We start from the raw sequence: 27,500 nt of genomic DNA on the forward strand, positions 1-27,500 counted from the left end.
AGTTGCCCACACAGAGTGTTGCTTTGCTATTAACGGGTCAGTGTTTGATTGCAATTAAAACGAGAATGGTCCTCAAGTTTATACAGCTTCGAACTTATACATCACGCAATTTTAAGGAACAGATTTTGGATGTTTATATATGTATATATATATATATATATATATATATATATATATATATATATATGTATGTATGTATATGTATATATGTGTATATATATATATATATATATATATATATATATATATATATATATATATATATATATATATATATATATATATATATAAACACGGAATACTTTTATATATCTGCCAGGTGTTAATTATGCACGTCCAACTATCAAAATAATTTTTGCAATAATTCCCATGGGAAAACAGTTCTCTAGGTAATCATATAATCATAATTTAGAAATCAATTACTTTACTGAAATTGTACAAAGTAGTATTCCATGCAAATTCTAGTCCTAATGGACCTTAGCACTTGTTTTCCAATTGAGGCTGATCTACGTTTCAAGGAACGTGCAACCTGATATTTTTACGTGCGTATAAAAAGGCCTTTTCATCTATCGATATAATACCAAACTCTGAAATGTTTGTTTGTTTGCACACCGGCAGTTAAACGGGGTTGTTGCTGCCCTTAGACTTCCCCTTCCCCCCCTCTTCATCCCCTCCCCCTACCCCTCCCTCTCCCCTCCCCTTCCCATTCCCTCCCCTACCCTTCCACCCTCCCCTCCCACTCCCCTCCCCTCCCCAAATTTTCAACATTAAGTGACCCAACGGGTGGTCTAGTGTATATTTAAAAGGGTACTTTAAAATCATCCTTGCCCTTTTAACAGCAATTACTAATCAATTACCAGTGCCATTTAGATTTGCAAATGGTAATTGAAAACCGAAATACATTTTTATATACTGACAGCTCATTAAGAGTTAATTATCTGATGAAAATACTCACATTTACTGTACAGTACATTTGACTCGTTCGGAATTACTTGCTGCGAAAAATGCTAAATGTTTTAGAGATCGCTCGTTCCTTCGTCCCTTAAGTGCAAGTGGTACATATTTTCAGCTTTTTAGATGGTACATCTTTTTCATTGAGAAAAAATATTTATCCTTTTTTGGAAGATAAGAAAGTGTATGGGTCTTTTTTTGAAGTTAAGAAAAATTACGTGTTTTTCAAGTTAAGGAAAGTACGTGTTTTTCTTTAACTGAAGAAAGGTACGTGTCGTTTTAACGTTAAAGAAAAATACGTGTTTTTTTAAGAAAAAGCGTGTTGTTTTAAGTTAAGAGAAAGCACGTGTTTTTTAAGCTAAGAAAAATGCGTGTTTCTTAAAGTTAAAAAAGTACGGGTTTTTTTAAGTTAAGAAAAAATACGTGTTTTTTAAGGAAAAGCAGGTGTTGTTTTAAGTTAAGAAAAGTACGTGTTTATTTTTAGTTAAGAAAAATACGCATGTTTGTTTAAAGTTAAACGAAGAGCGTGAGTTAAGAAAGAAAGTGTCTTTTTTTTTAAGCTGAGAAACGAAAAAAAACTGACACGCAATTGAGGCAATGCATAATTTTAATCCGCATATTTAATCCTTCAGCAAACCGTTTCATAACACTCGCGGCTTAACTTCATTATATGTACATTTCCCCATGTACACATGTGCCTATGTGCACATAAAATGTGATAAAAAAAAGTGCTCACTCGCCAAACGTTTATGTTTCCACTTAGCTGGTCGTAGTTAAATTAGCAGCTACCACATTTGTTAGTTCTGTTTGAGGAAGAGAACAGACAGAACACATTAGCGGATGCTCAAGGGACTATTTCGTGGATTAAAAGCATACCATTATGCTGTTGATGCCTTTATTCCGCAACGATTAAAAAGAGGTATGTTGTAGATATAGCACTTTTTTGTAGGGAGGAATCTATGCTAAGGAATGTTAGTGTATAGATCGAATTTTATTAAGGGTAATACATCAAAATAAATAATATAGGGAGGCTAGGAAGGTTAATGAGGATGGAATAAGACACTTTTCTTGAGTGTAAATCTTGATGTGTTGCCAAAGATACAGTGGAAATATTTAAGATTTATACGAGGAATGTAACGCATGAGTAACATTCTTTCTTAATGCTTAAAAATTTCACTGTGTCCTTACCAATATATTAACATTTACACTCTAGAAATGGGTCCAATTTTACCCTCGTCCTTAGAGAACGTGCCTGTTCTTTATAGTCATGAAGGCCATTAATAGCAAGTAGTTTATTGTCTCTGGAAGATAACAGAAATTAAATCAGTAGTACCATCACTGGTCTAAGTAAAAGAGAGTTCAAAAGGCCAATGTTTTATGGCGTGCAGTTTCCAAGTCTTTATTTACTCGTATGATACTTGCAGAAACAAACATTGATTACAAGATAGGAATCTTGGGTTCTAGGGCGGATATAAGTAACTTGAACATGATGTTTGTTAAGCCTCTTAATTATGGGTTTGTGCTAATATGACACATCTTGAGTAAGCATCGTCCATTATACTGCTAATATGATACATCTTTGATTGTCATGTAGGGAAAGTTTGACTTCTCATTCGTTTTTCTGAATCCGCCCCATTTATAAGGGCGTGACTAAAATCATAATAGCAAGGTATTCAATTTATTAAATTATTTATGAAATTTTTGCATTTATATTTTTTCTTCTCTGATAACTCATCTCGTCTTTCTGTATTTCATATTGGCTTCTGTTAATTCTTTCTAAGGAACACCATATTCTTTGGAAGCTCGAATTGCAGGCCAGTGGCCCCTGTGGACTTGTGACATATGAATCGGGTTCATTTTCTGAATAATAATAATAATAATAATAATAATAATAATAATAATAATAATAATAAGAATAATAATTATTAATATTATTATTATTATTATTATTATTATTATTATTATTATTATTATTATTATTATTATTATTATTATTATGAAACAAGGCGACCTTGTAGCGAGGCTATAACAATGAGTATTAAAAGCCACAGTGGTGTTAAAAGACACAATAATATAGGCATTTAATTTTTGTGGTGTGGCATTGTTCCTGTTTGCGGTTTGTCGTGTCAATTGCTTCCATCTCCAAGTGATGACTGCTCACCCACTTGGAAGTTAACCGTACCGTGTAACCAGATTAAATGTTTGTTGATCCATAATAACTCCGTCTTACCAAGGGACTCGCCTCGCGTTGCTACGTTCTGTTTTGACTTCCGCGTACGTTGAAGGCTGCAGAGGTCGTGTGTTTATTTCCGTATATTTTGAAGGTTGTACATGTCGTGTGTAATTCTTTATATGGTGAAGGCTGTAGAGATCGAGCGTTTGTTTCTCGATGTGTTGAAGGCTATAGAGATCTTTTGTTTTTTTCTGTATATTTGGGAGGTTGTGTGTTTATTTCTGTGCACTTGGAAGTTTGCAGAAATCGTGTTTTTTTTTATTTATTTATATTTCGAGGGCTGTATGTTTATTTCTGTGTATTCTGAATGATGAAAACTTTTTTTTTCTGCCTATTTTGAAGGTTGCAGAGATCGTGTGTCTATTTCTTTATATTTTGAAGGTCGTGTGATTATTTCCTTATATGTTGAAGGCTATAGAGATCGCGTGTTTTTTCTATATTTGGAGGTTGTGTGTTTATTTCTGTGTATATTGAAAGTTGTAGAGATCGTACGTTTATTTATTTATATTTTGAAGGGTGTATATTTATTTCTGTATATTCTGAAGGTTGTAGAGATCTTGTGTATAATTCTTGATATAGTGAAGGCTGTAGAGATCGTGTGTTTATTTCTTTATATGTTGGAGGCTAAGGAGAGCGTGTGTTTTATTTGGAGGCTGTGTGTGTATTTCTGTGCATATTGAAAATTGTAGAGATCGTATGTTTATTCATATACATTTTGAAGGCTGTATATTTACTTCTGTATATTTTGAAGGTTGTACAGATCTTGTGTATAATTCTTTATATGGTAAAAGCTGCAGAGATCGTGTGTTTATTTCTTTGTACTGTATGTTGAAGGCTATAGAGATCGTGTGTTTTTTCTATCTATTTTGGAGGCTGTGTGTGTATTTCTGTGTATTTTGAGGGCTGTAGAGATTGTGTGTTTTTTCTGCATATTTTGGGGTTGTGTGTTTATTTCTGTGTATTTTGGATTTTGCAGAGGTCGTGTTTATATTTCTTTATATTTTGAAGGCTGTGTGTTTACTTCTGTGTATTTTGAAGGTTGTAGAGATCGTGTTTTTTCTGTATATTTTGAAAGCTGTGTGTTTATTTGTGTATTTTGAAAGTTGTAGAGATCGCGTGTTTTTCTGTACATTTTGAAGGCCGTGTATTATTTCTGTGTGTTGAATGTTGCATAGATATGTGTTTACTTCTGCGTATGTTGAAGGCTTTAGAGGTTATTTGCTTATCTCTGTGTATGTAGAAGGTTGAAGAGATCGTGTGTTTATTTCTATATATATGTCGAAGGCTCTAAGACAATGATTTTATTTCTGTGTGCTGAAGGCTGATGAGGTCATGTGTTTATTTCTGTATATCTTGAAGACCTGTTTTTTCTGTATATTCTAGGGGTTGCAAAGGTCGTTTGTTTATTTCTGTATATGATGATGGTTGCAGAGCTTGTATGTAGTGTTTTTTTATGTTTTGAAGGCTATAGAGATCGTGTGTTTATTTCTGTTGAAGGCTGCAGGGGTTATGTGTCTATTTCTGTGTATCTTGAAGACAGTAGAATCGTGTTTTATTTTCTGTATGTGTTGAAGGATGCAGAAGCCGTGTGTTTATTTCTGTGTATCTTGAAGATTGAAGAGATCATGCGTATACGTCTGTATGCTTTGCTGGCGTACAGACCGTGTTCATTTCTGTATATGTTGAAGGCTGTAAGGTCGTGCATTTATTTCTGTAAATGTATATATCTGTAAATGCTTAATGCAGTACAGATCATTTGTATATTCCTGTATATGTCAAGAGGCTTTAAAGATCATATGTTCATTTTTGTATATGTCGCAGGTTGTAAAGAGCAAGTTTATTTCTGTATATGCTGCAGGCTTTAGGTAATCTTTTTCATGAAATATAATGATAAATGAGATACCTTTCTTCAGCAGTTGATATTGAAATGTAGGTTTGAAACTTAATCCACATACTTAACAGTACTTGGCGTTTTTCCCATCGCCTGTGATAAACAATTTTGTAGTCTTTTTTTATACAATTTTATTGTAATAAGAAGTAGTATTATTTACTATGTATGACTCTGATGATTGTTTCGGGAACATTTTAATTTTATTTTATTAAGCGTTTACTTATGTCTACGATTATTTATTAGTTATGTCAGTCGCACAGTCGAGGACTTATGTACCTGATATGCTCAGAAAAATTATTCAGACAGTATGACTATAGATTGTGCTGTCCATTTAACCTTTGGTCATTTGTACATTCATAATACATTTTTTCTGGAGATTATTTGATTTTATTTTCATGTACATATTTATTTGGATAAAATCTCTGTAATCAAGGCAAAAGAATTGTGCAATCAACAGATTCACTACGCCGAGCGCTTCGAAAAGTGGTTATTTAAAAAAATTCAGTACATTCAACACTTCGAAAAGTGGCACTTTAAAGAAATTCAGTACGTTGAACACTTCGAAAAGTGGTACTTTAAAAAATTTCACAACACTGAACACTTCAAAAAGTGGCCCTTTAAAGAAATTCAGTACATTCAACTTCGGAAAGTGTCACTTTAACTAAAGAAATTGGGTACACTGAGCACTTCGAAAAGTAGTACTTTAAAGAAATTCAGTACGTTGAACACTTGGAAAAGTGGTACGTTAAAGATATCCAGTACATTCAGCCTTCGAAAAGTGGCACTTTCAAGAAATTCAGTGCACTGAACACTTCGAAAAATGGTACTTTAAAGTGTCGTACAGGGTTAAAAAGTGGGTTTTGTTAAAAGTGAAAAATTCGACAGCACACTTTCGACTCGGTCCGTCTTTTTAAAGATTCAGATTTATTCCGGCGGTTTAGCCCCGGACCATTGCGTTAAAGTGGCACGGTGCTCAGTTCCCGCCTTTGCCTCCCCCTCCCTCCTCCCCCCTAACCCCTACCCCTCCCCTTCTTCTTCTTCCTCAAAGGCACTATTAATCTCTTGACTATTGTATCCATTGTAAACATTTAACTCCGGCCTCTGCATTCTTTGCCTTTGTAAGGAAATGATTTTAATCCTGAAGGCAACTGACTTCTTTGTAGGTGTATATACAATATATATATATATATATATATATATATATATATATATATATATATATATATATATATATATATATATATATATATATATATATATATATATATACACATATATACTGTATATATATATACATATATATATACATTATATATATATATATTGTCGTAGTTCCATGGGCTGGTATTTGATGCTCAATTTGTCTGCTTGGCTGGGAACTCGACTTCATTATCGATTGAAATGTCCCCTCCCCTCCCCTTCCCATTGTATCTTAAGGAACTATTTGTCTTGATAAGAATCTTTTTATGAACACAATTAAGATTGAAATGACTTGAGGAAGAATAGCAAATGAAAGAGTAGGCTCAGTTATGTGTGTGGTAGCGTGTGTGTGCCTTCCCCGTGCTTATCTTTCATAAATATAAACGTATCCCCAGCCGCCCTTACATAGTCCCCATCCAAGTAGGTCGGGGGCTTCCAACTCCTCTGGTTCCCATAGGAGCTCGGCTGACACTGTCACATACTATTCTCCTCTGGGGTTGTGTGAAGGACATGTTCGAGCCACCCAAGTCTCGCCTTCATCATTATCTCTTGTACATGAAGAACTTCCATAGCTTCCATTTATAACAGTGGTTCTCAACCTAGGGGGCGTCAGCAATATCCAAGGAGGGGGGCGCGAGCCCTAGGGAAAAATTAAAAATTCTCTAAATTATATTCGTTGTTCTCTTAACAAGAGTCGCTAAGAAGCAGTGTCAAGTATCTCACTAATTCATTCCCAAAAGAAAAAAACTCCTCCTCTCTTTCTCTTTTTTTAATTTCCTTCAAATCTGGAAGGGAATTTTACTCATAGACGCGAGGGGGGCGTGGGGGGAAGGACCGACTTTTAGAGGGGGCATGGTAATAAAAAGTTGAAGAACCACTGCTTTATAGGGACTGTTTTTAACTATTCTGCCTGTTTACTCCTGTTTTTCTTCTTAAGGCTTTAATCTCAAATCAACAAATTGCTTTAGATACAGCTTTATTGCCAATGTCATCGTTCATGGCCGTATAGAATGCAGATCGCTCCAGGCTTCTGTATAATCTTGCTTCCGCATGCAGTTTCAGTCTGTTTGATTTCCAGACCATATTCAGCTTGTCTTTTGTTTGCTTTACGTTTTTATATTCTTTCACCAAACTTTAACCCCAGAAAAGCTGTCCTTGATATCTTTATTTGAAGGTTTCATCTTCATTCAGCTTTATCCGTCTAGTGTTATCCATTTGTGTTTCCTCTTCTCTTCTGTTTTTCTTAATATCATCTGGAGTCTTATCTCTCTAAATATTAGAGGCATTCCACTGAGCAGTGATTGTTATCAAAGGACACGCAAGTCTAACCAAGAAAAAACAATCGTCATCAGCAGATGCTAGTATAAACTAATAAAAATGATTGTCATCAACCTATACTAATCCAATCAAGTAAAAGTAGATGTTATCAATGGATGGTAGTGAAAGTACTTGTCGTTAATGAATGCTCTTCTAACCATGTAAACGTAATTATCATCAACTCTTGTCAGTCTAACCAAGTGAAAGTGATTGATATCAAATGTTGATAGTCTAACCAAGATCGTCGTGAACTGTTGTCAGTCTAGCCAAGTAAAAGTGTCATCAACTAATGCTAATGTTAGTCTAACCAAATAAAAGTGATCGTCATCAACTTTTGTTAGTCTAAGCAAGTAAAAATGATTGTCGTTACCGTTGTTAGTCTAACCAATTAAAAGTAATTGGCATCAACTGTTGTTAGTCTAACCAAGCAAAAGTGATTGTCATATACTGTTGTAAGTCTAACCAATTAAAAGCGATTGTCATAAACTGTTGTAAGTCTAACCAATTAAAAGTGGTTGTCATAAACTGTTGTTGGTCTAACCAAATAAATGTAATTGTCATCAACTAATGTTAGTCTAACCAAGTAAAAGTGATTGTCATAACTGTTGTCAGCCTAACCAAGTAAAAGTGATTGTCATAAACTGTTGTCAGTGTAACCAAGTAAAAGTGATTGTCGTAAACTGTTGTTAGTATAACCAAGTAATAGTGATTGTCATAAACTGTTGTCAGTGTAACCAAGTAAAAGTGATTGTCATAAACTGTTCTTAGTGCAACCAAGTAATAGTGATTATCATAAACTTGTCAGTGTAACCAAGTAAAAGTGATTGCCATAAACTGTTGTTAGTGTAACCAGGTAATAGTGATTGTCATAAACTGTTGTCAGTGTAACCAAGTAAAAGTGATTGTCATAAACTGTTGTCAGTGTAACCAAGTAAAAGTGATCATGATCAACTATGATTAGTGTAACCAAGTAAAAGTGATTGTCATAAACTGTTTAATCTAACCAATTAAAAGTGATTGTCATAAACTGTTGTCAGTCTAACCAAGTAAAAGTGATTGTCATCAACGGGTGTTAGCCTAACCTCGTAAAAGTATTATCATCACAATCTCCCAGCTGGATTTCGCCCACGCCAGGTCTTTAGGGCAAAGTTCATACTTCATATTAACTCACCACCGTCATTTTTCAAAACCAGTGAAGGAATATATAGCCTTTGCACTTCACATGTATTTATATATAATGTCGGTATCATTTATAGCTTGCAAGAATCTATTCACATAGCATATAGACACACTTTTTCATTATGACTAGCCATTTATAGCCATTGATATAGGAATCAGTTATTTACTTAAGATCGTGATTTTTATCTATTTATTTATTAATTTGTTAATTTACTCTTTCCTTTTTTAATAAGTGATCTATTCTCTGTATGTTCCATTACCTTCTGTTATTTCTTTCTAACGAACACCGTATTCTTTGGAAGTATGACCTTAAAGTCAGTGGGCCCAATGGACTTGTTTCATATTTATAGTGTTCATCTTTTGAATAATAATAATAATAATAATAATAATAATAATAATAATAATAATAATAATAATAATAATAATAATAAAATAATAATAATAATAATAATAATAATAATAATAATAATAATAATAATAATAATAATAATAATAATAATAATAATAATATGGCAATTCAAATAAAGGTTACAGAAAGGCATTGACATCTGAATAAATGTTTAACCTAACCCCTCCCTACTTTTCCCGAGGGCAAAGGACCTGACCTTCAATAAAGTACCTTTTCGTCTCCAAGGGTAACCTCTTCAAAGTATGACCTCCCTTGAGGATCACACGCTCCATTTCTCTCTATTGAGAGACAACGATACTTCCTTTCCCTCCTCTGTCCCATTTTCCACTTCATTCTGCCCCGCGTTCTATGTGGGAGGTGTGAGTTCCCATGGAGCTAATTCTTTTGAAGGTCTTCGCAGAAATCGAACGTTTTTGAATACATTAAATGAAACTCCTGAGACGTTTTCCCGATAGCAATAGTTCAAGCAGGTACTGAGATTCATAGAAGATTTGCGGAAGTTCGACTGGAAAATTGCTATTTTCATATGAATCTGATGAGAATTTTGAGAATAATGCCAAGAAACCTGAAATTGTATACACACAAATACACACACACACACGCTATATATATATATATATATATATATATATATATATATATATATATATATATATATATATATATATATATATATATATATATATATATATATATTTTTTTTTTTTTTTTTTTTTTTTTTTTTTTTTTTTTTCATCGCAATATTCCGGTTACCACAACAAATCCAAGACAGGGTCCCAATCTAAGAGCTGTAATGATTATTTGTCATGAACTGCTAAAATATTTCGTTCCAGGAATCTGGAACTAGAGGAATTTATTTTTTTTATTAATCTTTTCGTTGATACTTTATATCAAATTCGGACAGCGTGTTTGTGTGCCAACTTACAGTAGACTCCTCTCTCTCTCTCTCTCTCTCTCTCTCTCTCTCTCTCTCTCTCTCTCTCTCTCTCTCTCTCTCTCTCAGTAAAAATTATACATTTCTGAAGCATGCAAGATCTAAAAGATATATATATAATTTTTATCTAGTTAGAAAATCTCTCTCTCTCTCTCTCTCTCTCTCTCTCTCTCTCTCTCTCTCTCTCTCTCTCTCTCTCTCTCTCTCTCTCTTATTGAAAGTTATACATTTCTGAAGTATGCAGAATGTAAAGAAAAAATATATAATATATATTTAGTTAGAAAATTTCTCTCTCTCTCTCTCTCCCTCTCTCTCAATGAAAATTATTCATTCTGAATTATGTAAAATCTAAAGGAAAAATATATATTTATCTAGTTAGAAAATCTCTCTCTCTCTCTCTCTCCCTCTCTCTCTCTCTCTCTCTCTCTCTCTCTCAGTGAAAATTATTCATTCTGGAGTATGTAAAATCTAAAGGAAAAATATATATTTATCTAGTTAGAAAATCTCTCTCTCTCTCTCTCTCTCTCTCTCTCTCTCTCTCTCTCTCTCTCTCTCTCTCTCTCTCTCTCTCTCTCTCTCTCTCGCCTATGATAATAAGCATTGTATTGAATATGCTGATTTACATATTATTCCATCACGGGGAATCCGGATTTCATTAAACTTAATTATGCATCAGTGTTCTTTATTGTAATCACCATGCTAGTCACTTCATGTCCAGAGTCTAAGAAAAAATAATAAAGGAATTTTTAAAAGCACCTCGTTCGGGAATTTTCAAAGGACTTGTGTATAAAATTCATCGCCACATTGCTGCTAATAATGATAATGGTAGTGGTAATGATAATGCAAACAGTTAATATATAACGATAGGTGCTCTAAAATCTTGTTAGTATGTGAGAAGAATAAAATAAAATCGTTAAGTTAAATGCTTCAGGTGCCACCCCCTTTAAAGGGAAGGGAAGCGTCTTGTATATTTGTGTATATACGTATATGTGTACATATGTGTATATATATATATATTATATATATAATATATATGGATATACAGATATATATTTTACATATATATATATATATATATATATATATATATATATATATATATATATATATATATATATATATATATATATATATATATGTATGTATGTATGTTTATATTGTCAGCTTGTCAATGCTCGTTATAAAGCTTCATTATCTCCAGGCTCATCTTGTCTGTGATACAGCCAACTTCCTAGAAAGGTGTCGTTGCCCCCCTTCTTTGCAAGTCAGTTCCGGGATAAAATAACGCAGCGTTGTTTTTAAACAGCCGATGATTTATGAAGACAATAACTCTCTTGACGCCTGAGGAGATTGGTTTCCGATCACCCTCTATATTTTCCTAGGAGATTGTTGCACGTGATACGTGCCGGTATATTGGAATATGCTGTCGTGTCAATGTCTGAGCTATAATTTTTTTTTTTTTTTTTTTTTTTTTTAGATATCTGCGTCATTGTAATTACTTGTGCTGCTTTCTGATATCGTCAAGAAACGTAGACAATATAGGAAGATGATGGAAAGATGTAAGCACAGGAGAGAAAATTAAGTTGAATCGTGGAAGCATGAACTGACCATCTTCATCCACTTGGATATTTAGAGAGTTGCGTCATTCAAAAAGGGTCTCATATCATTTTTAATTTTGTATCTTCATTGGCTGTGGGTAAACGCAGCTGTCCTAGGCATTTAACACCTGTAATCATCATTTACTCCTAGACAAATGATACAATCGTAAATAGCTTTTGGTAATAAACAAGACTTATTTTTCGTCAAAAAATAGTACACAGTAGGCCGTCTGTAATGCGATATGTAGATAAAGCTATTTTTTTGGCACAGAAGGTAAAATGTTTGCAAAGCCACCGGCTTTAACAGATCTGCTATTTTTCGAAAAAATAAAACGGTTTTAAATCATATTAAAAAAAATAAGTTCAAATCCTTCAATTATAGAAGATTTCCATTCAATTCGCTCTTTCTCACTCGGCAATTGAAAACGGGCGAGGGAATTATTCTCCTTTAAATCTGTTTACGAAAATCGTGTAAAAATGGCCTTTCTGTTTGTAAAAGAATTATTATTTTATGCAGCCCAATTAAAAATACAGCTCCACCGCATTACTGAAAAGTGTCGATGAATTAAGGTATTCTCGCTCAGTATTACAATATTACATCGCATTACGTTGCTGTGTTTTTCAGCCTCGGATGAAACCGCTTCCTGTTCATATTTGGCGTCGTTATCAAAGGCGTAATTACTGAACAAAAATTTCGGCCTCATTTTCGTTTGTTCTCGTTGTGACTCATCAGCGGATGCAGTTTATATAAACAGGATAATTTGCCGCGAATAAACTGTGCTGTAACTAATACACAACTGCGTTTTGCTCTTAAAGTTTAATTTCCTTTGCCTCGAGCTCATTTTGTAATGGGGGTTACATGCCTTTAAAGTTGAAAGACATTTTATCTTCATGAAATTTCCCGTGGAATTTTCCCTAGATTTTTTTTTAGATTTCAAGTGTTTATTTAAATTGACTTAGATTTTAAGTGTTCATTTAAATTGACCTAGATTTTAAGTGCTTATTTAAACTGACTTACTTAGATTTTAAGTGTTTGTTTAAATTTATTTAGATTTTAAGTGTTCATTTAAACTGACCTAGATTTTAAGTGTTTATTTAAACTGACTTACTTAGATTTTAAGTGTTTATTTAAATTTACTTATATTTTAATATATTTTAAGTGTTCATTTAAATTAACATAGATTTTAAGTGTTTATTTAGATTGACTTAGATTTGGGGTGTTTATTTAAATTTACTTAAATTTTAAGTGTTTATGTAGGTTTTCTTAGATTTCAAGTGACTATTTACCTGGATTTTAAGTGTTCATTTAAATTGACTTAGATTTTAAATGTTTATTTAAATTTACTTCGAATTCAAGTGTTTATTTAAATTTACTTCGATTTCAAGTGTTTATTTAAACTGACTTCGATTTCAAGTGTTCATTTAAATTGACTTAGGTTTCAAGTGTTTATTTAAATTTACTTCCATTTCAAGTGTTCATTTAAATCGACTTCGGTTTCAAGTGTTTATTTAAATTTACTTCCATTTCAAGTGTTTATTTAAACACTTCGATTTCAAGTGTTCATTTAAATCGACTTCGGTTTCAAGTGTTTATTTAAATTTACTTCGATTTTATTTTGCGTGGAAGGTTTTGTTTGTCATGGTCCATACAATTTTGTAATTACCTTAAAATTCAAGGTTTTAGGAAATAGTAATTTATCTAATGTGTACTAATTAGTGAGTTTTCAAATAATTGCCAGTGAGGTTTTGTTGCATATGAGAAAATTCCATTAATATTTTAGATTTAGTTGTATTTTATTTATGCTTTGGCCCGACCGTTTCAATCATGTAAATTATGTAAAAATGCGAGCTTAACAAAAAACGATAGTAGCTATTATTATTATTATTATTATTATTATTATTATTATTATTATTATTATTATTATTATTATTATTATTATGTTGTTGTTGTTGTTGTTGTTGTTGTTTTTGATGTTGCTGTGATCAACACACAATCACGTGTGGAACAGAAATAAATTTCTGGGTTCGATCCTGATGAGAGTCAAAAATTTATTATTATTATTATTATTATTATTATTATTATTATTATTATTATTATTATTATTATTATTATTATTGGTGTTGTAGTTGCTGCTGGCTTGGCCCCTCAGGACGTCCAAGTCTGATTCATAACATTTTCTAATAATAATAATAATAATAGTAATAATAATAATAATAATAATTATAATAATAACAGCATTTCCTGTCACTAAAATCTTATTCCTCAGATCCTCAAAGTTATCTCAGGAATCCTTCATCTCACCTCTTCCTTTCCTCCTCCTGCCGCAGGCCCTGACGGGGACGACCTGGAAGAAGTCCGCGTGGTGCTGGGGTATAACGCCTCTCTGCCCTGCAGCGTGCCCTCCCCGGATCACGATGTCCCTGCCCTCACTCTCTGGTACATCGAGGAGAGAGAAACACCTGTGTACAGGTGAGTTTGGTTATTTCTTGACTTCAGGGTAGTTGGCGTTGGCAATGTTGGGGGGGGGGCGGGGGGGCGGTTATTGTAACGAAGGTTTCGGTTCTTGGCGTGTTATTATATTTATATTTGTATGTATGTATGTATGTATGTATGTATATATATATATGTATATATATATATGTGTGTGTATATATATGTATATATATACATATATATAAATAATATATATATACATATACCTGTACATATATATGTATGTATGTGTGTGTATATATATATATATATATATATATATATATATATATATATATATATATATATATATATATATATATATATATATATATATATATATATATATATATATATATATATATCTTCCGTGACAATTTTATTATTCCATTCACTTTAGCTCTTTATGTTTTTACTCAATCTCATTCATTGTAGCATTTTTGTCTTTTGGTTACTTTTACATCATTTCATACATTTTCACCTCTTGATGGTAAGCAAATATATTCAAGTAAAGCGAAATATTATTTGTTTTAGTCATTTGTATTCCATTTTAATCCTGTATATCACTTGAGACTCACCTACCATTGCGAAAACCACAGCAATATGTTTCGTTCTCTCGTTTCCCTCGGGCCTGGGCAGTAAAAAGCTCATCGAACAGTCCTCTACTCTCACCACAATGCAAAATATTACAGTTATTTCATAGAATCTCATTCCTTGGTCTCCCCGAAGAGAATTAGGCATTCATTTACGGGCGTATCCTGGCCAATATATTATGTCTCCTGCCTGGGTGGTTTCTTATGTACCAGAAATATGACCTTTCGCGTTGACAAACAACCCATCTCACTGGTCGGTGAACCAGACCAATTAATTTAATGAGCCAATGAAAAAGTCGTTCGGACCAGTCCACATTTCGATATCACATCATGATGGCATTAGCACTGCTTTGATGTGTAGTGTCCTTTTTTTATTTTTTACTCGGTTACAGTTGGTTCATCAAACACGTATTAGGAATATTGATGTTCAAAGCGTTTTTTTTTTATTTACATTTGGTTCATCCAAGCACGTTTGAGGAATATTTGATGTTCAAAGAGTTTTTTTTTTTCGTCCAACACGTATAAGGAATATTGATGTCCAAATGCGTTTTTCTTCTCATTTTTATGTGGTTTAACCAATATGTATCAGGAATGTTTATGTCCAATCCGTTTTTTTTTCCTCAGTTACATTTGGTTCGTCCAAACACGTATCAGGAATACTAATATTCAGTAAGTTTTTTCTCTCATTTACATATGGTTGATCCAACACTTATCAGGAATATTGATGTCCAATGCGTTTTTCCTCTCATTATTCGTTTATCAAACATGTATCAGGAATGTTTATATCCAATTCCTGTTTTTTCTTTCATTTACATTTGGTGTATTAGGAACGATGATGTCCAGCGCATTTTTTTCTCACGGTTACATTTGGTTCATCTAACACGTATCATAAATATTGAAGCCTGATGCTTTTTTTTCTCACGGTTACATTTGGTTCAGCCAACAAGCATTAAGAATACTGCTTTGGGTATCACTGCTCGTTGGTAAACAATGGTTATTGAATTGGTGAACTGCTTTTACAATTACTGGTTGACTGACTTATCCAGTAGCTACTGTAATAGAAGTTTTAGAATTTTATCGTAATTATTATTTAGGAAAAATTAATGGTATTCCTTAAGATGAGGTTTTTGGAACGAAGTTACTTAGGTCACTGAAACCCATTTCTTAACTAGAAGACTTAGACCGAATGGACAGCCACACTCATTTTCATCCGTATATTTAACCCCTTTATTACCGTCATCATCTTTGTCAATAGAAAGTGAAGTCTTAGTGCAGTGGATTCAACCTTTTTTTAGTCCGTGCGCCCTTTCCAAAATTGTCTGCCTCAAAAGGTGCATTCCAAATAATATGCAAAAAAATACTACCACAAATTCACAAACTAGTGGAGAGAAAGCCCAGCGTGACTTCTCAGCAGTGCGGACCGATGCACACTGCTTTTTGCGTGGTCCTAGAGCCAGTTTGAGCCTGCCAATCTGTGGTCACGATCCCCCCCCCCCCGCCCCGAAACACTGAAATTCCTCCCTAGGGGGTAAATCCCCCCTGGTTGAGGACCACTGCCCTAGTGGGCTAAATCAGTTGTCCTTTTTCAATGTCTTCTGTACTTAGCAACAATAGCTGAGAGTTGGTTGCTTGATAGGTAATAAACTTAGATGTAAAGCAACCAAAGATATTTTCACCTAAAAGGTCAAATTTACTTGATTAGATTTGTCCTTAAGGTTGGTTAATAGCTAAAAATGTACTGATAGCAGATGCTCTACATTCACTGAGCTTAAATATGCTAATGGAGACATGGTCTCTCCGTCGTAAATTTTGTTTTCCAATGTTGAGTATTAGCATAGTTAAAGAACGGCATGATGTGATATTCTTTTTTTTTAAATATGTGTATGTTCGCGACGACTTATAAAAATGTTACAAAGGTAGTTAATTAATAAAGAAAAGAGAGGCCGATAATAGAATACCATTCCTTGATTACTTTTATTAAAAAAATTAAGTCTGAAAGAAAAATATATAAAAAAAGTCTGAAATAAAAATCTGCAAGAAAAAAGTCTGAAAGAAAAAATCTGAAAGAAAAGATCTGATAAGAAAAGCCTGGAAGAAGAAAGGCCTGAGAGTAAAAAGTCTGAAGGTAAATAAGTCTGAAAGAAAAAAATTCTGAAATAAAAAAGTCTGAAAGGAAAAAAAGTCTAAAAGAAAAAAAACGCTCTGGTAAGAAAAATTCCAATTCCGAAGCGCGTTCCGTAATCTGTATCAGGAGCAATATTCAGAGGAATAAATACCGTCGCAGTGGACTAAAGGCTTATAAACGAAACCAACGGTGAAATCGCCCTGCATAATAATCACCCGAGAGTTTGTCTCGGGACGTTTACGGCGCCGTTCCGTTTCTTTCGTTGTTTCCTCCGAGAAGGAAAACGCCTCAGGATACAGGCAGTTTTGCTTGAATGCAAATGACACCTCCTGTCTCTCGTGCCGTCATCATACCGTTGCTGGAAGCAGTTATTGGAAGAAAACACTCGCTGGTGCATCTACAAAAAAAAAAAAAAAAAAAAAAAAAAAAATTCAACACTCGATGGCGCTCCTTAAAAAAATTATCTTTTGTAAAATAAAAACAAATTAAAATAACTTTATCCTCTTGGTGCATCCTTAAAAAAATTATCATATATAAAATAAAAAAAACCTTTGTCCTGTGTAAAATTCTATTGATGATGCAGCAGATTGGGTTCTAATTAGTGTACATAATCAAGGTTTTATTGGCTGATTTGATGAACGGTGTCTGATTTTTAACGCTGGATCGATGACGATGAAAAGAAAGTACCCACACACTTTCTAAATTTGTAAAGTTGCAAAGCTGCGAGTGGTGTTGGTTTCCGAGTTGCTGCCTCGATTAAAAGTTTGAGGTTCATTGTGAATGAGTCAAGTATCATCAATGAAACCGTAAGTGCAGATTTTGTGAATGAATGAAAATGTAGTAATTAAGTCCGTGGGGAGTAAATTAGAGCCTAAGATATTCGGATAAGTCGAGCAAATTATTATCAATGAAACCGCAAGTGCCTGTTTTGTGAATGAATGGAATCGTAAAAATCATGTCGGTGAAGAATGCATTGGATACCCTAAAAAATTCTAATAGATTGAGATAAAGGAAAAGAGAAAATGCGAAAGGCATGGCCATAGTCAGATTATGATTAATTGACTCACTTCTCAAATATATGCTGAGGTAATTATTGCTGCTTGTAATTACAAAAAGGATCGGGCTTCCGTCCGTAAAACTTCTGCTAAAACAAATGAATGAAATTAGCCGTTGGAAAAGGCTCTTTAAGATCAGCGACCCCGTCTGGGGATTAAACCGAGAAGAAGAAGAAGAAGAAGAAGAAGAAGAAGAAGAAGAAGAAGAAGAAGAAGAAGAAGAAGAAGAAGTATGCTTCAGTGAGAATGATAGATTTGGGGGCCACTTAATGCTTACCACCTCCTTGCCATGTTTATTGACCAGAAAATTGTTATTTCATTTATCTAATCTGCAGCGCTTGCTACCAACCTACGCAGCCAACTCACCTGAACTTTTTCCACTGGATACCTGGTTGGGGTAGGGCCGTATCCTCCTCCTTTTACGCGATTTGTGAGAAATCTCCGTAAGGTATAAATTTCTTCAATTTTGTTTATGGCTTTTACTCGACAGCGTGGTCCAGATAGTTGGTTTAGGAGAGTCATTCCCTTCTTTTGGGGTTTCCTCAGCACCTGCACTATTTTCTATTTTATTATTAAAAGAGATTATGCCAAATATCAAGAAATGAAACTTATGAAATATAAACTTTTAATAATGCAATAAATAATAATAATAATAATAATAATAATAATAATAATAATAATAATAATAATAATAATAATAATAATAATAATAATAATAAAAAGGTTCCCAAACTGTTTGGAACTAATGGACTATATCAGGCCTCTTCCAGCTGGAAGGCATTTTCTGAAGGAGCCTCACTTCCACTGTTTTCACTGTCTCTCATTTAACACCTTCTTTTTTTCCCTTTCTGTGAGCTTAAGGTTTAGGATGTGGGTAATATTCGCTGTTGATTGTTCCAATGAGGTAGGTTTTTTCGCCTCAGATTTTGTTCTGTCAGTCATTGGCCATCGTTTGATGAAATCGTATTTATAGGAATTAAAACTCAGCTCTGATAAAGATCTTTTGTTCTTTTTTATGTAAGGGAAGAGGAACTAAACTTAAGATGCTCCTGCCGTTCCATTAGAAAGAAGTATCAGTGAAAAGGAAAATGATTAGGAATATAGTGGAATCAAAACCCGTTTATTCATCGGAACTAAATCCTAGAAGAATAAGGGTAAAAGAACGACATAAGATTTGTATTGAAAAATGTAGGAAACATTTTTTGACTTGTTAATGCATGTTCGTGTACCATCTGGCGTACCATAAAGTCTTCAAAAGTGGTCCGGCCGGAAACTAAATTTTTAACTCCTATGCAACTTTTCGAAAAGCAAACTCTGGAAAACAAACATCAAATTTAAAACCTAAATCGGTTTGATAGTCCGCTTTGACGTGAAGTTGCGGTTTAGAAAAAAAGTAGATGGTAGTTTAATTAAAAAAAAAATAGTAAATAACTAAAAAAAAAAAATCTGAAATAATAGTTTCCTCTTCTCGAAGTTCTCGGTAGTGGGATTTTAAAGAGGTACATGAACGTCAGACATCGAAATTTCCCTTATCATTGCCTCTCTCTCTCTCTCTCTCTCTCTCTCTCTCTCTGACATTTGTAACTACTTATCATCCCCTCTCTCTCTCTCTCTCTCTCTCTCTCTCTCTCTCTCTCTCTCTCTCTCTCTCTCTCTCTCTCTCTCATTTATTTACAACTATCTCTCTCTCTCTCTCTCTCTCTCTCTCTCTCTCTCTCTCTCTCTCTCTCTCTCTCTCTCTGACATTTATAACTATCTATAATTTCCCCCCCTCTCTCTCTCTCTCTCTCTCTGACTTTTGTAACTTTCTCTCTCTCTCTCTCTCTCTCTCTCTCTCTCTCTCTCTCTCTCTCTCTCTCTCTCTCTCTCTCTCTCTTCCATGTTACATTCTCTCGGTGAGACGTATTCGTTCTTGGTCTGAATAATCAACCCGATATCACGCGTATAACATACAATTAGCGAATGACCTATACCTAGAAGTATTCGTGAACTGTCGGTGATAAAGTGTCTAGCAATAGCAGTGGTAAGAAATGGAGGAACCTTGCTTGCCTTGCAGATTACCAATATGATGACTTGGCAAACAGGGAGCTAGGGTTTCTTATCGTTGAGGTCAATAACAACTCCAACCAAAAAGATGCAAAAATATTCACAGACATATTAAAAGGATTTCATGATCCTTCAAACTGGAGCAACTCTGCAGAAAACATAATGAAAGTAATTGAAGGAGTACCAAAGAAATTTCAAGTGATTAAGAGACTTGTAAAGAAAATTTACAACAGTCAACACATTCCAACAAAGAAATGAATAAGGTGAATATAGTGAATATACTGATTGATGCAATAGGAAAACAAATGCCTAAAACATGTAATCTATGCAGTGTGTGGTATAACATTGTAAATCCACAAAACCTGATCAGGAAATGCTATGCATGCCACGTACCTACTCATCCTACAAGTGCAGAAGTCCAGCAAAATAAAAATAAGGACACAAGAGTATTTTGCTCAACACGGCTAGTATGGATAGACAATGTTATTCAATCAAGACTTAATGTGCAAATAGTAAAGGATGAAGAAGGTGAGGAAGAGGAAGAAGAGGAAAATGGAAAAGAAGAAGAAAATAAGATTGAAGAGATGGAAAAAGATCATGAAAACAAAGAACAGGATAAGAGTATGGATGCAGAGAAACTCATAGATTCTACATATGAGGCAATACAGCAGGATACACACGAGGAAATAAATTATGACATGATAACCCAAAATAAAATCCCAAAGAGGCTGTACCTGGATCTTCATACTGATGGGAAAGAGCAAGAAAAAAAAGGAAAGAAAGATACAGTCTGTACCCTTTTGAAAAGGGGGATTTGCAGATTCGGTGAAAGATGTTACTACAAGCATCCCAAGATATGTCACAATTATGAGATTTATGGCAAATGTGCATATCTAGATGGCTATGAGGATTGGGAAAACATATTTGTAAGTGATAATATACAGAAAAATATGTATATATTATATAAAATATTAGAGAAAATAGTGGATAAATATATACCAAAGAAGAAAAGTAAACATCAACCATGCATACCAAGAGACAGAAGGGTCTTGTTCCAGAAAATCAGAAACTGGAAAAAAAGGTCTTACAAAAGAAAACAATGCATGGAAAGTGATGGAACTAAAAAGTAAGATAGAAAATGCAGAACAAAAGATTATATAATCCAAAGAAAATGAAAAACGGGACTTAGAAGAAAAGACCCTACAAAATATCAAGAAAACCCCCAAAATATTTTACTCATATGCTAAAATGATGAATAAAAGAGGAGTAGAAATAAGCCCTCTAAGAAATGAAGGGTGATTACCGAATGAAAAAAAGGAAATATGCAACATATTAGCAGAAAGATATAAGAGAGAATTTACACCTAGAATTGATAATGAGGATAATGATACAGAAATAAGAGATGAAAATAGTGAATATTTATCGGACATAGATATTAATGAAGCCGATTTTGTGCCGACTATTAATGAAATTAAAAATGTATCAGCAGCCGGACCAGGTGGCGTCCCTGCCATTTTGTTAAAGAAAGTAATTCATTCTATCACAAAGCCGCTGGCAGTATTATTACGACAAAGTGTAGATACAGGCAAGATTTATGATGAACATAAATTAGCATATATTACCAGTATTTTCAAAAGTGGATCAAGAGTAGAGGCAAGTAATTATAGGCCTGTGAGTCTAACATCACATATTATGAAAGTGTATGAAAGGGTAATGAAGAAAAATATAGGACAACATGGTTTTGTACCCGGAAAAAGTACACAAACCCAGCTGTTAGTCCACCATGAAAAGATATATAAAAAGCTTTTGACAAGGTAGACCATAATATGTTAGCGAAGAAAATTAGAAAACATAATATTGTGGACAAAGTAGGAAGATGGATAAAAGAATTTTTGCAAAACAGAAAACAGATAGTGATTGGAAATGATGAGAAATCGGATGAAGCTAAGGTAATATCCGGTATGCCACATGGTACGGTGTTAGCTGCATTGCTGTTTGTTATTATGATTGCAGACATAGACAGTAATGTTAAGAACTCGGTAGTGAGAAGTTTCGACGATAACACAAGTATAAGTAGAGAAATTACTTGTGATGAAGATAGGAACTCACTACAAAGAGACCTCAACAAAATATAGAGGTAAATAGGATGGTGTTTAACTTTGATAAATTTGAATCAATAAATTATGGTGATAAAGAAGGAATGCTATATGTTTATAGGGGACCTAATAACAAGACAATCACAAATAAGGAAGCCGTTAAAGACCTTGGTGTGATGTTGAATAGGAATTGTTATGCAATGATCAAATAGCAATACTATTGGCAAAATGCAAAGCAAAACTGGGAATGTTGTTCCGGCACTTCAAAACAAGAAAAGCCGAACACATGATTATGCTTTATAAAACGTATGTACGTAGTCCACTTGAATATTGCAATATGATATGGTACCCACACTACCAAAAGGATATTGCACAAACAGACAGTGTACCAAGGTCCTTTACAGCTAGAATAGAAGAGGATAAGGACCTTGACTACTGGGAAAAACTACAATTCTTAAAATTATATAGTCTCGAAAGGAGAAGAGAACGCTACATGATAATATAGGCATGGAAACAGATAGAAGGAATTACCGAAAACATCATGGAACTAAAAATATCAGAAAGAGCAACCAGAGGTAGATTGATAGTGCCCAAAACTATACCAGGGAAACTAAGGAAAGCACACAGGACATTAATCCACTACGCACCAGCATCGATAATGCAGCGTCTATTCAGTGAGTTACCAGCTCATCTGAGGAACATATCAGGAGTGAGCGTAGATGTGTTTAAGAATAAGCTCGACAAATATATAAGCTGCATCCCAGACCATCCAAGATTGGAAGATGCAAAATATACCGGAAGATGCATTAGCAATTCTCTGGTAGACATCAGAGGTGCCTCACACTGAGGGACCTGATGCAACCCGAACGAACTGTAAGGTGTAAGGTCTCTCTGTGACATTTATAACCATCTGTCATCGCCTCTCTCTCTCTCTCTATCTCTCAGACATTTATAACTATCTGTCATCGCCCCCCCTTCTCTCTCCCTCTCTCTCTCTCTGACATTTATAACTATCAATCATCCGCCCCCCCCCTCTCTCTCTCTCTCTCTCTCTCTCTCTCTCTCTCTCTCTCTCTCTCTCTCTCTCTCTCTCTGTGACATTTATAACTGTCTACATCTTGGTTACCTTTCCGCTCTTATTTTGATTGTGCGTTGTGACTAATAGTGTGTAGCACTTGCTGTAAAAAATATATCCGTCTAGCACTCGTATAAGTATATCCACACTTGGATATACCTTTCGAAATGGTAAGATGGTAGCGAACTCTCTTCGGTTATGTCAGTATCTGCGTTATATCCCGTAACTCATCGCCTTACTATATTTGTAAAGTAATATTTGTAGATTTAATGGTTATTGGCATTTTGTAATTGTCAAGAAAAGGGAGCTATAACAATTTAGTTCGAATTAACCATCCTCTCTCTCTCTCTCTCTCTCTCTCTCTCTCTCTCTCTCTCTCTCTCTCTCTCTCTCTCTCTCTCTCTCTGGTTAGTTGTAAAGCGTAAAGAACATTTTCAGGAACAGGAAAGTGCTGTTACAAATGCTTTATATATACAGATGTACATGCGTATGTTTAATTGGCGTAGGTACAGCTGCGTATGCACACCTGGCCAGTTGTAGCTCTTAAATAACTTTCAGGAAAACGGGAAAGTCCTGTTACAAATACTTTAAATATACGGTTGTACATGCGTATGTGTAACTGGCGTAGGTACAGCTGCGTATGCATACCTGGCCAGTTGTATTACGTAAATAATATTTTCAGAGACAGGAAAATGCTGTCACAAATGCTTAAATATAACTGACGTAGGTACAGCTGCGTATGCATACCGGGCCAGTTGTATAACATTTTCAGAAACAGGGAAGTGATGTTACAAATACTTTAAATATGCAGATGTACATGCGTTTGCGTAATTGGCGTAGGTGCAGGTGCGTATGCATGCCCGGTTAGTTGTAAAGCGTAAAGAACAGTTCCAGCGACGAGGAGGGATTGCTCTTGACGTTATTGGACTCTGGGGATCATATTATTATTCGCCCGATTTGCATAAGGAAAGTCTGTTACTCCGTGCGAACTCGAGAGCTGGATTGCAGCGAACGTTCCTATACGGACGCTCGCTGCGCTGTATAATGAATAATAAATTGCTGGGCATTATTCATCTTTGGGAAATTAGGTACGAGCGCGCCGTTGTACATGACTTGGTTATTAGAGAAGGAATTGGAAACGGCAATATGAAATGGAAATGAACCGCGTTTGCATTAGTTCGGAGCCCCCGAGTAATTTAATGATAGCCGCTTATTTTGCGTCGCGCGAGTGCAGCACATCCCGGGGAACTGTTTGCCGATGTGTCTGAAACGTCATATTTTGCTTTCTTTTTTTTTTTTTTTTTTTTTTTTTGCTCTTGTAATTTTTAGTTTTCTGTAAAAGAAGACTATTTTGCCGGCCTTGTCTGTCCGTCCGCACTCTATTCTGTCCGCATTTTTTCTGTAGGAGAAAGTATATCAGTAAGGTCATTATAAAACACAGTTTCCAAGCTTAATTATTTTCGGTTGATGGACTATATTACTTTTGCAGCTGGCATCTTTGGAACTCCTAAATTTCCTTGCGTCGCAATTTAACATATTTAATGATCTTGTTTTCTCTTTTGAATTGTATAAACTTCAATAAATCCAAAAAAACATTTAGTCCAAAGGAATCAACATATCCAAGAAACATTTGCTTCATGCTACTTTTTACACCAACACCAGATGTCAGAAACCACTAAAAACATGGCGAGAAAAGCGGAAATATTTCCGGAAAAAAATCAGTTGAACTGCTTTTTTTTTAAACGATAGTAATTTAGTCAGACAAGAAAAATATGCAGCCAAAAAGGATCAACATAACTAAAAACCATTTACTCGGTGCAGCTTTATACAACACCAGATATCAAAAACCACAAAAAACATGGCGAGAAAAGCGTAAATATTTCTAAGGAAAAAAAAAACAGTCGGACTGCTTTTTTAAATGATACTACCAAACAAGAAAAATATGCAGCCAAAAAGGATCAACATGACCAAAAACCATTTACTCGGTGCAGCTTCATACAACAACGCCAGACATCCTAAAAAAAATAATAATAATAAAAAACATGAGAAAAGCCCAAATATTTCAGCAAAAAAAAAAATGGCTGGAATGAACACGCAAATATTTCCCCTCGTGAATGTTGGGGAATCAAGATAAACCTCAAAACCTCAACTTTGCAGCTCAAAAATGAACCGGCATGAAAATGGAGGAAAGGTGAAGTGAGCCACAAAATGGGTGGTTTTGGAAAACGAACAGCCTGAAAGAATGGCATTCTAGTAAACACGGAATGCCTGGCCCCGTTACTGGAGGGAAAAATTCGTGAATGCTGGAGAACCTGGCGCTTTCTACTCTTGTCTCATTTCAGTGCCACTCTTTTTAATATTCGTTTTTCATAATTTTTTTTTTTTTTTTTAACTCTTGTTTGTGCTCTGTTTTCAAAGGTTTCTCCTTCTTTCTCACTTGAGTTCCACTGGTCCGTTTATAAATGGCACGATGTGTCCACTCTTTTAATATTAGTTTTTCATAGTTTTTTTTCCGATTTTTTAAGATTTTTTGTTAGGGTTCTTCTATTTTCAGCGGTCTCTCCCTCATTCTCATTTCAGTTCCGCAGGGCCGCTTATGTCCACTCTTTTAATATTAGTTTTTAATCATTTTTTTCTACTTCGTTTATTTTCGTTTGCGTTCTTATTTTTCTAGTGGTTTCTCCTCTTCTTTCCTTCTACCTCATTTTCAGTTCCACGGGACCGATTATAAATGGTGCACTATGTCCACTCTTTCCATATTCGTTTGTAATCTTTTTTAAAATTTTTTTATTTTCGATTGTGTTCTTATATATTTAGCGGTTTCTCCTCCTCCTCCTCCTCCTCCTCCTCCTCCTCCTCCTCCTCCTCCTCCTCCTCCTCCTCCTCCTCCTCCTCTCACATTTCAGTTCCACGGGACCGCTTATAAACGGTACAGTGTCCACTCTTTCCATATTTGTTTTTTATAATTTTGTCGACTTTTTTTTCGCTTGTGTTTTTGTATTTTCGCTCAGCGTACGCTTTTAAGGGACCTGTCCGTACCTTTTTTATTATAAATTTTTATTAGTTATCGTGAGAGAAAATTAGATCTGATGGTCTTACGGAACAGTTATAATAAATGATTCATGCCCAGTTATTTTTCATATATTTTTTTTTTAATTTTTCCTCCTTTCCTCATAAACTTTCGGTCAACGTAAGCTCTTAATATATATATATATATATATATATATATATATATATATATATATATATATATATATATATATATATATATATATATACATGTACATTATATATACGTATGTATATACAGTATATGTGTATGTATCTATATGTAAGTATGTATGTATATTTATATTTTTATTTGATGTCATTAAAGAAAATTAGATCGGATTTTTTTTTAGGAAACTGTGCGGAGAATTCACTGTTTCATTTGCACTTTTAACATTTGTATCCTTTCCTACCTTTGCTTTCACAATTTCAAATTAATTTTCACCAATTACAAGATACACGATAGCCTTACTTAATCTCCAGGTAACATATGATTAATATCTTTGTTGACAAACAAATTCATATCTTCCATTCATTTCCGCTTTGACGGAAGGTCTTCGATAAATGTAGGTCATGCAGAGTGTACAAATAATTACCAAAGTCTCTTTGCCTTTAAAGCATATTTAATGATTAGAGTAATCTGGTTTTTAGCTTTTTGTAAAAGGAAACTATTGTGCTGGCTTTGTCTGTCCGTCCGCCCTTTTTTCTGTCCGCCCTCAGATCTTAAAAACTACCGAGGCTAGAGGGCTGCAAATTGGTATGTTGATCATCAAACATACCAAATTGCAGCCCTCTAGCCTCAGTGTTTTTTTTTTTTATTTAAGGTTAAAGTTATCCATAATCGTGCTTCTGGCAATGATATAGGATAGACTGCCTCCAGGCCATGGTTAAAGTTTCGTGGGCAGCGGCTCATACAGCATTATACCGAGACCACCGAAAGATAGAGCTATTTTCGGTGGTCTTGATTATACGCTGTAGCGGCTGTACAGAAAGCTCGATTGCGCCGAAGAAACTTCGGTACATTTGTTACTTTTTTTTTTGCAGTTAATGGTAAACATCCACAGATGGTATCATTAAATATTCTGTTTTGCCTCCGTTTGAAAAATTTATTGGAGTGTTAGAAGTCACATACAATTGTTCTTAATACTCTTTACAATATTGTATTATCGTAGTGACAATCCAGATATGTCGTCTTAACATCAATATCTTGTATAAATTTTGTCACTAATACGACACGAAAGAAATGACAAAGAAAAGTAAAAGAACCAGATTGTAAT

The 27,500-nt window shown here is 34.3% G+C and overlaps 1 protein-coding gene across 2 annotated transcripts in view; it reads left to right on the forward strand.

The window, feature by feature from the left end:
* Positions 1–27,500, forward strand: part of LOC136848202 (nephrin-like) — a 423,011-nt gene that overhangs the window by 330,589 nt on the left and 64,922 nt on the right. For both annotated transcript variants that reach the window (XM_067120514.1, XM_067120515.1), the window contains one exon: positions 14,041–14,182. In XM_067120514.1, coding sequence (XP_066976615.1) covers positions 14,041–14,182 — 142 coding nt within the window. The remainder of the gene's footprint in view (positions 1–14,040; positions 14,183–27,500) is intronic.

The sequence above is a fragment of the Macrobrachium rosenbergii genome, chromosome 18, assembly GCF_040412425.1.
Source record: "Macrobrachium rosenbergii isolate ZJJX-2024 chromosome 18, ASM4041242v1, whole genome shotgun sequence".
Classification (NCBI taxonomy): domain Eukaryota; kingdom Metazoa; phylum Arthropoda; class Malacostraca; order Decapoda; family Palaemonidae; genus Macrobrachium; species Macrobrachium rosenbergii.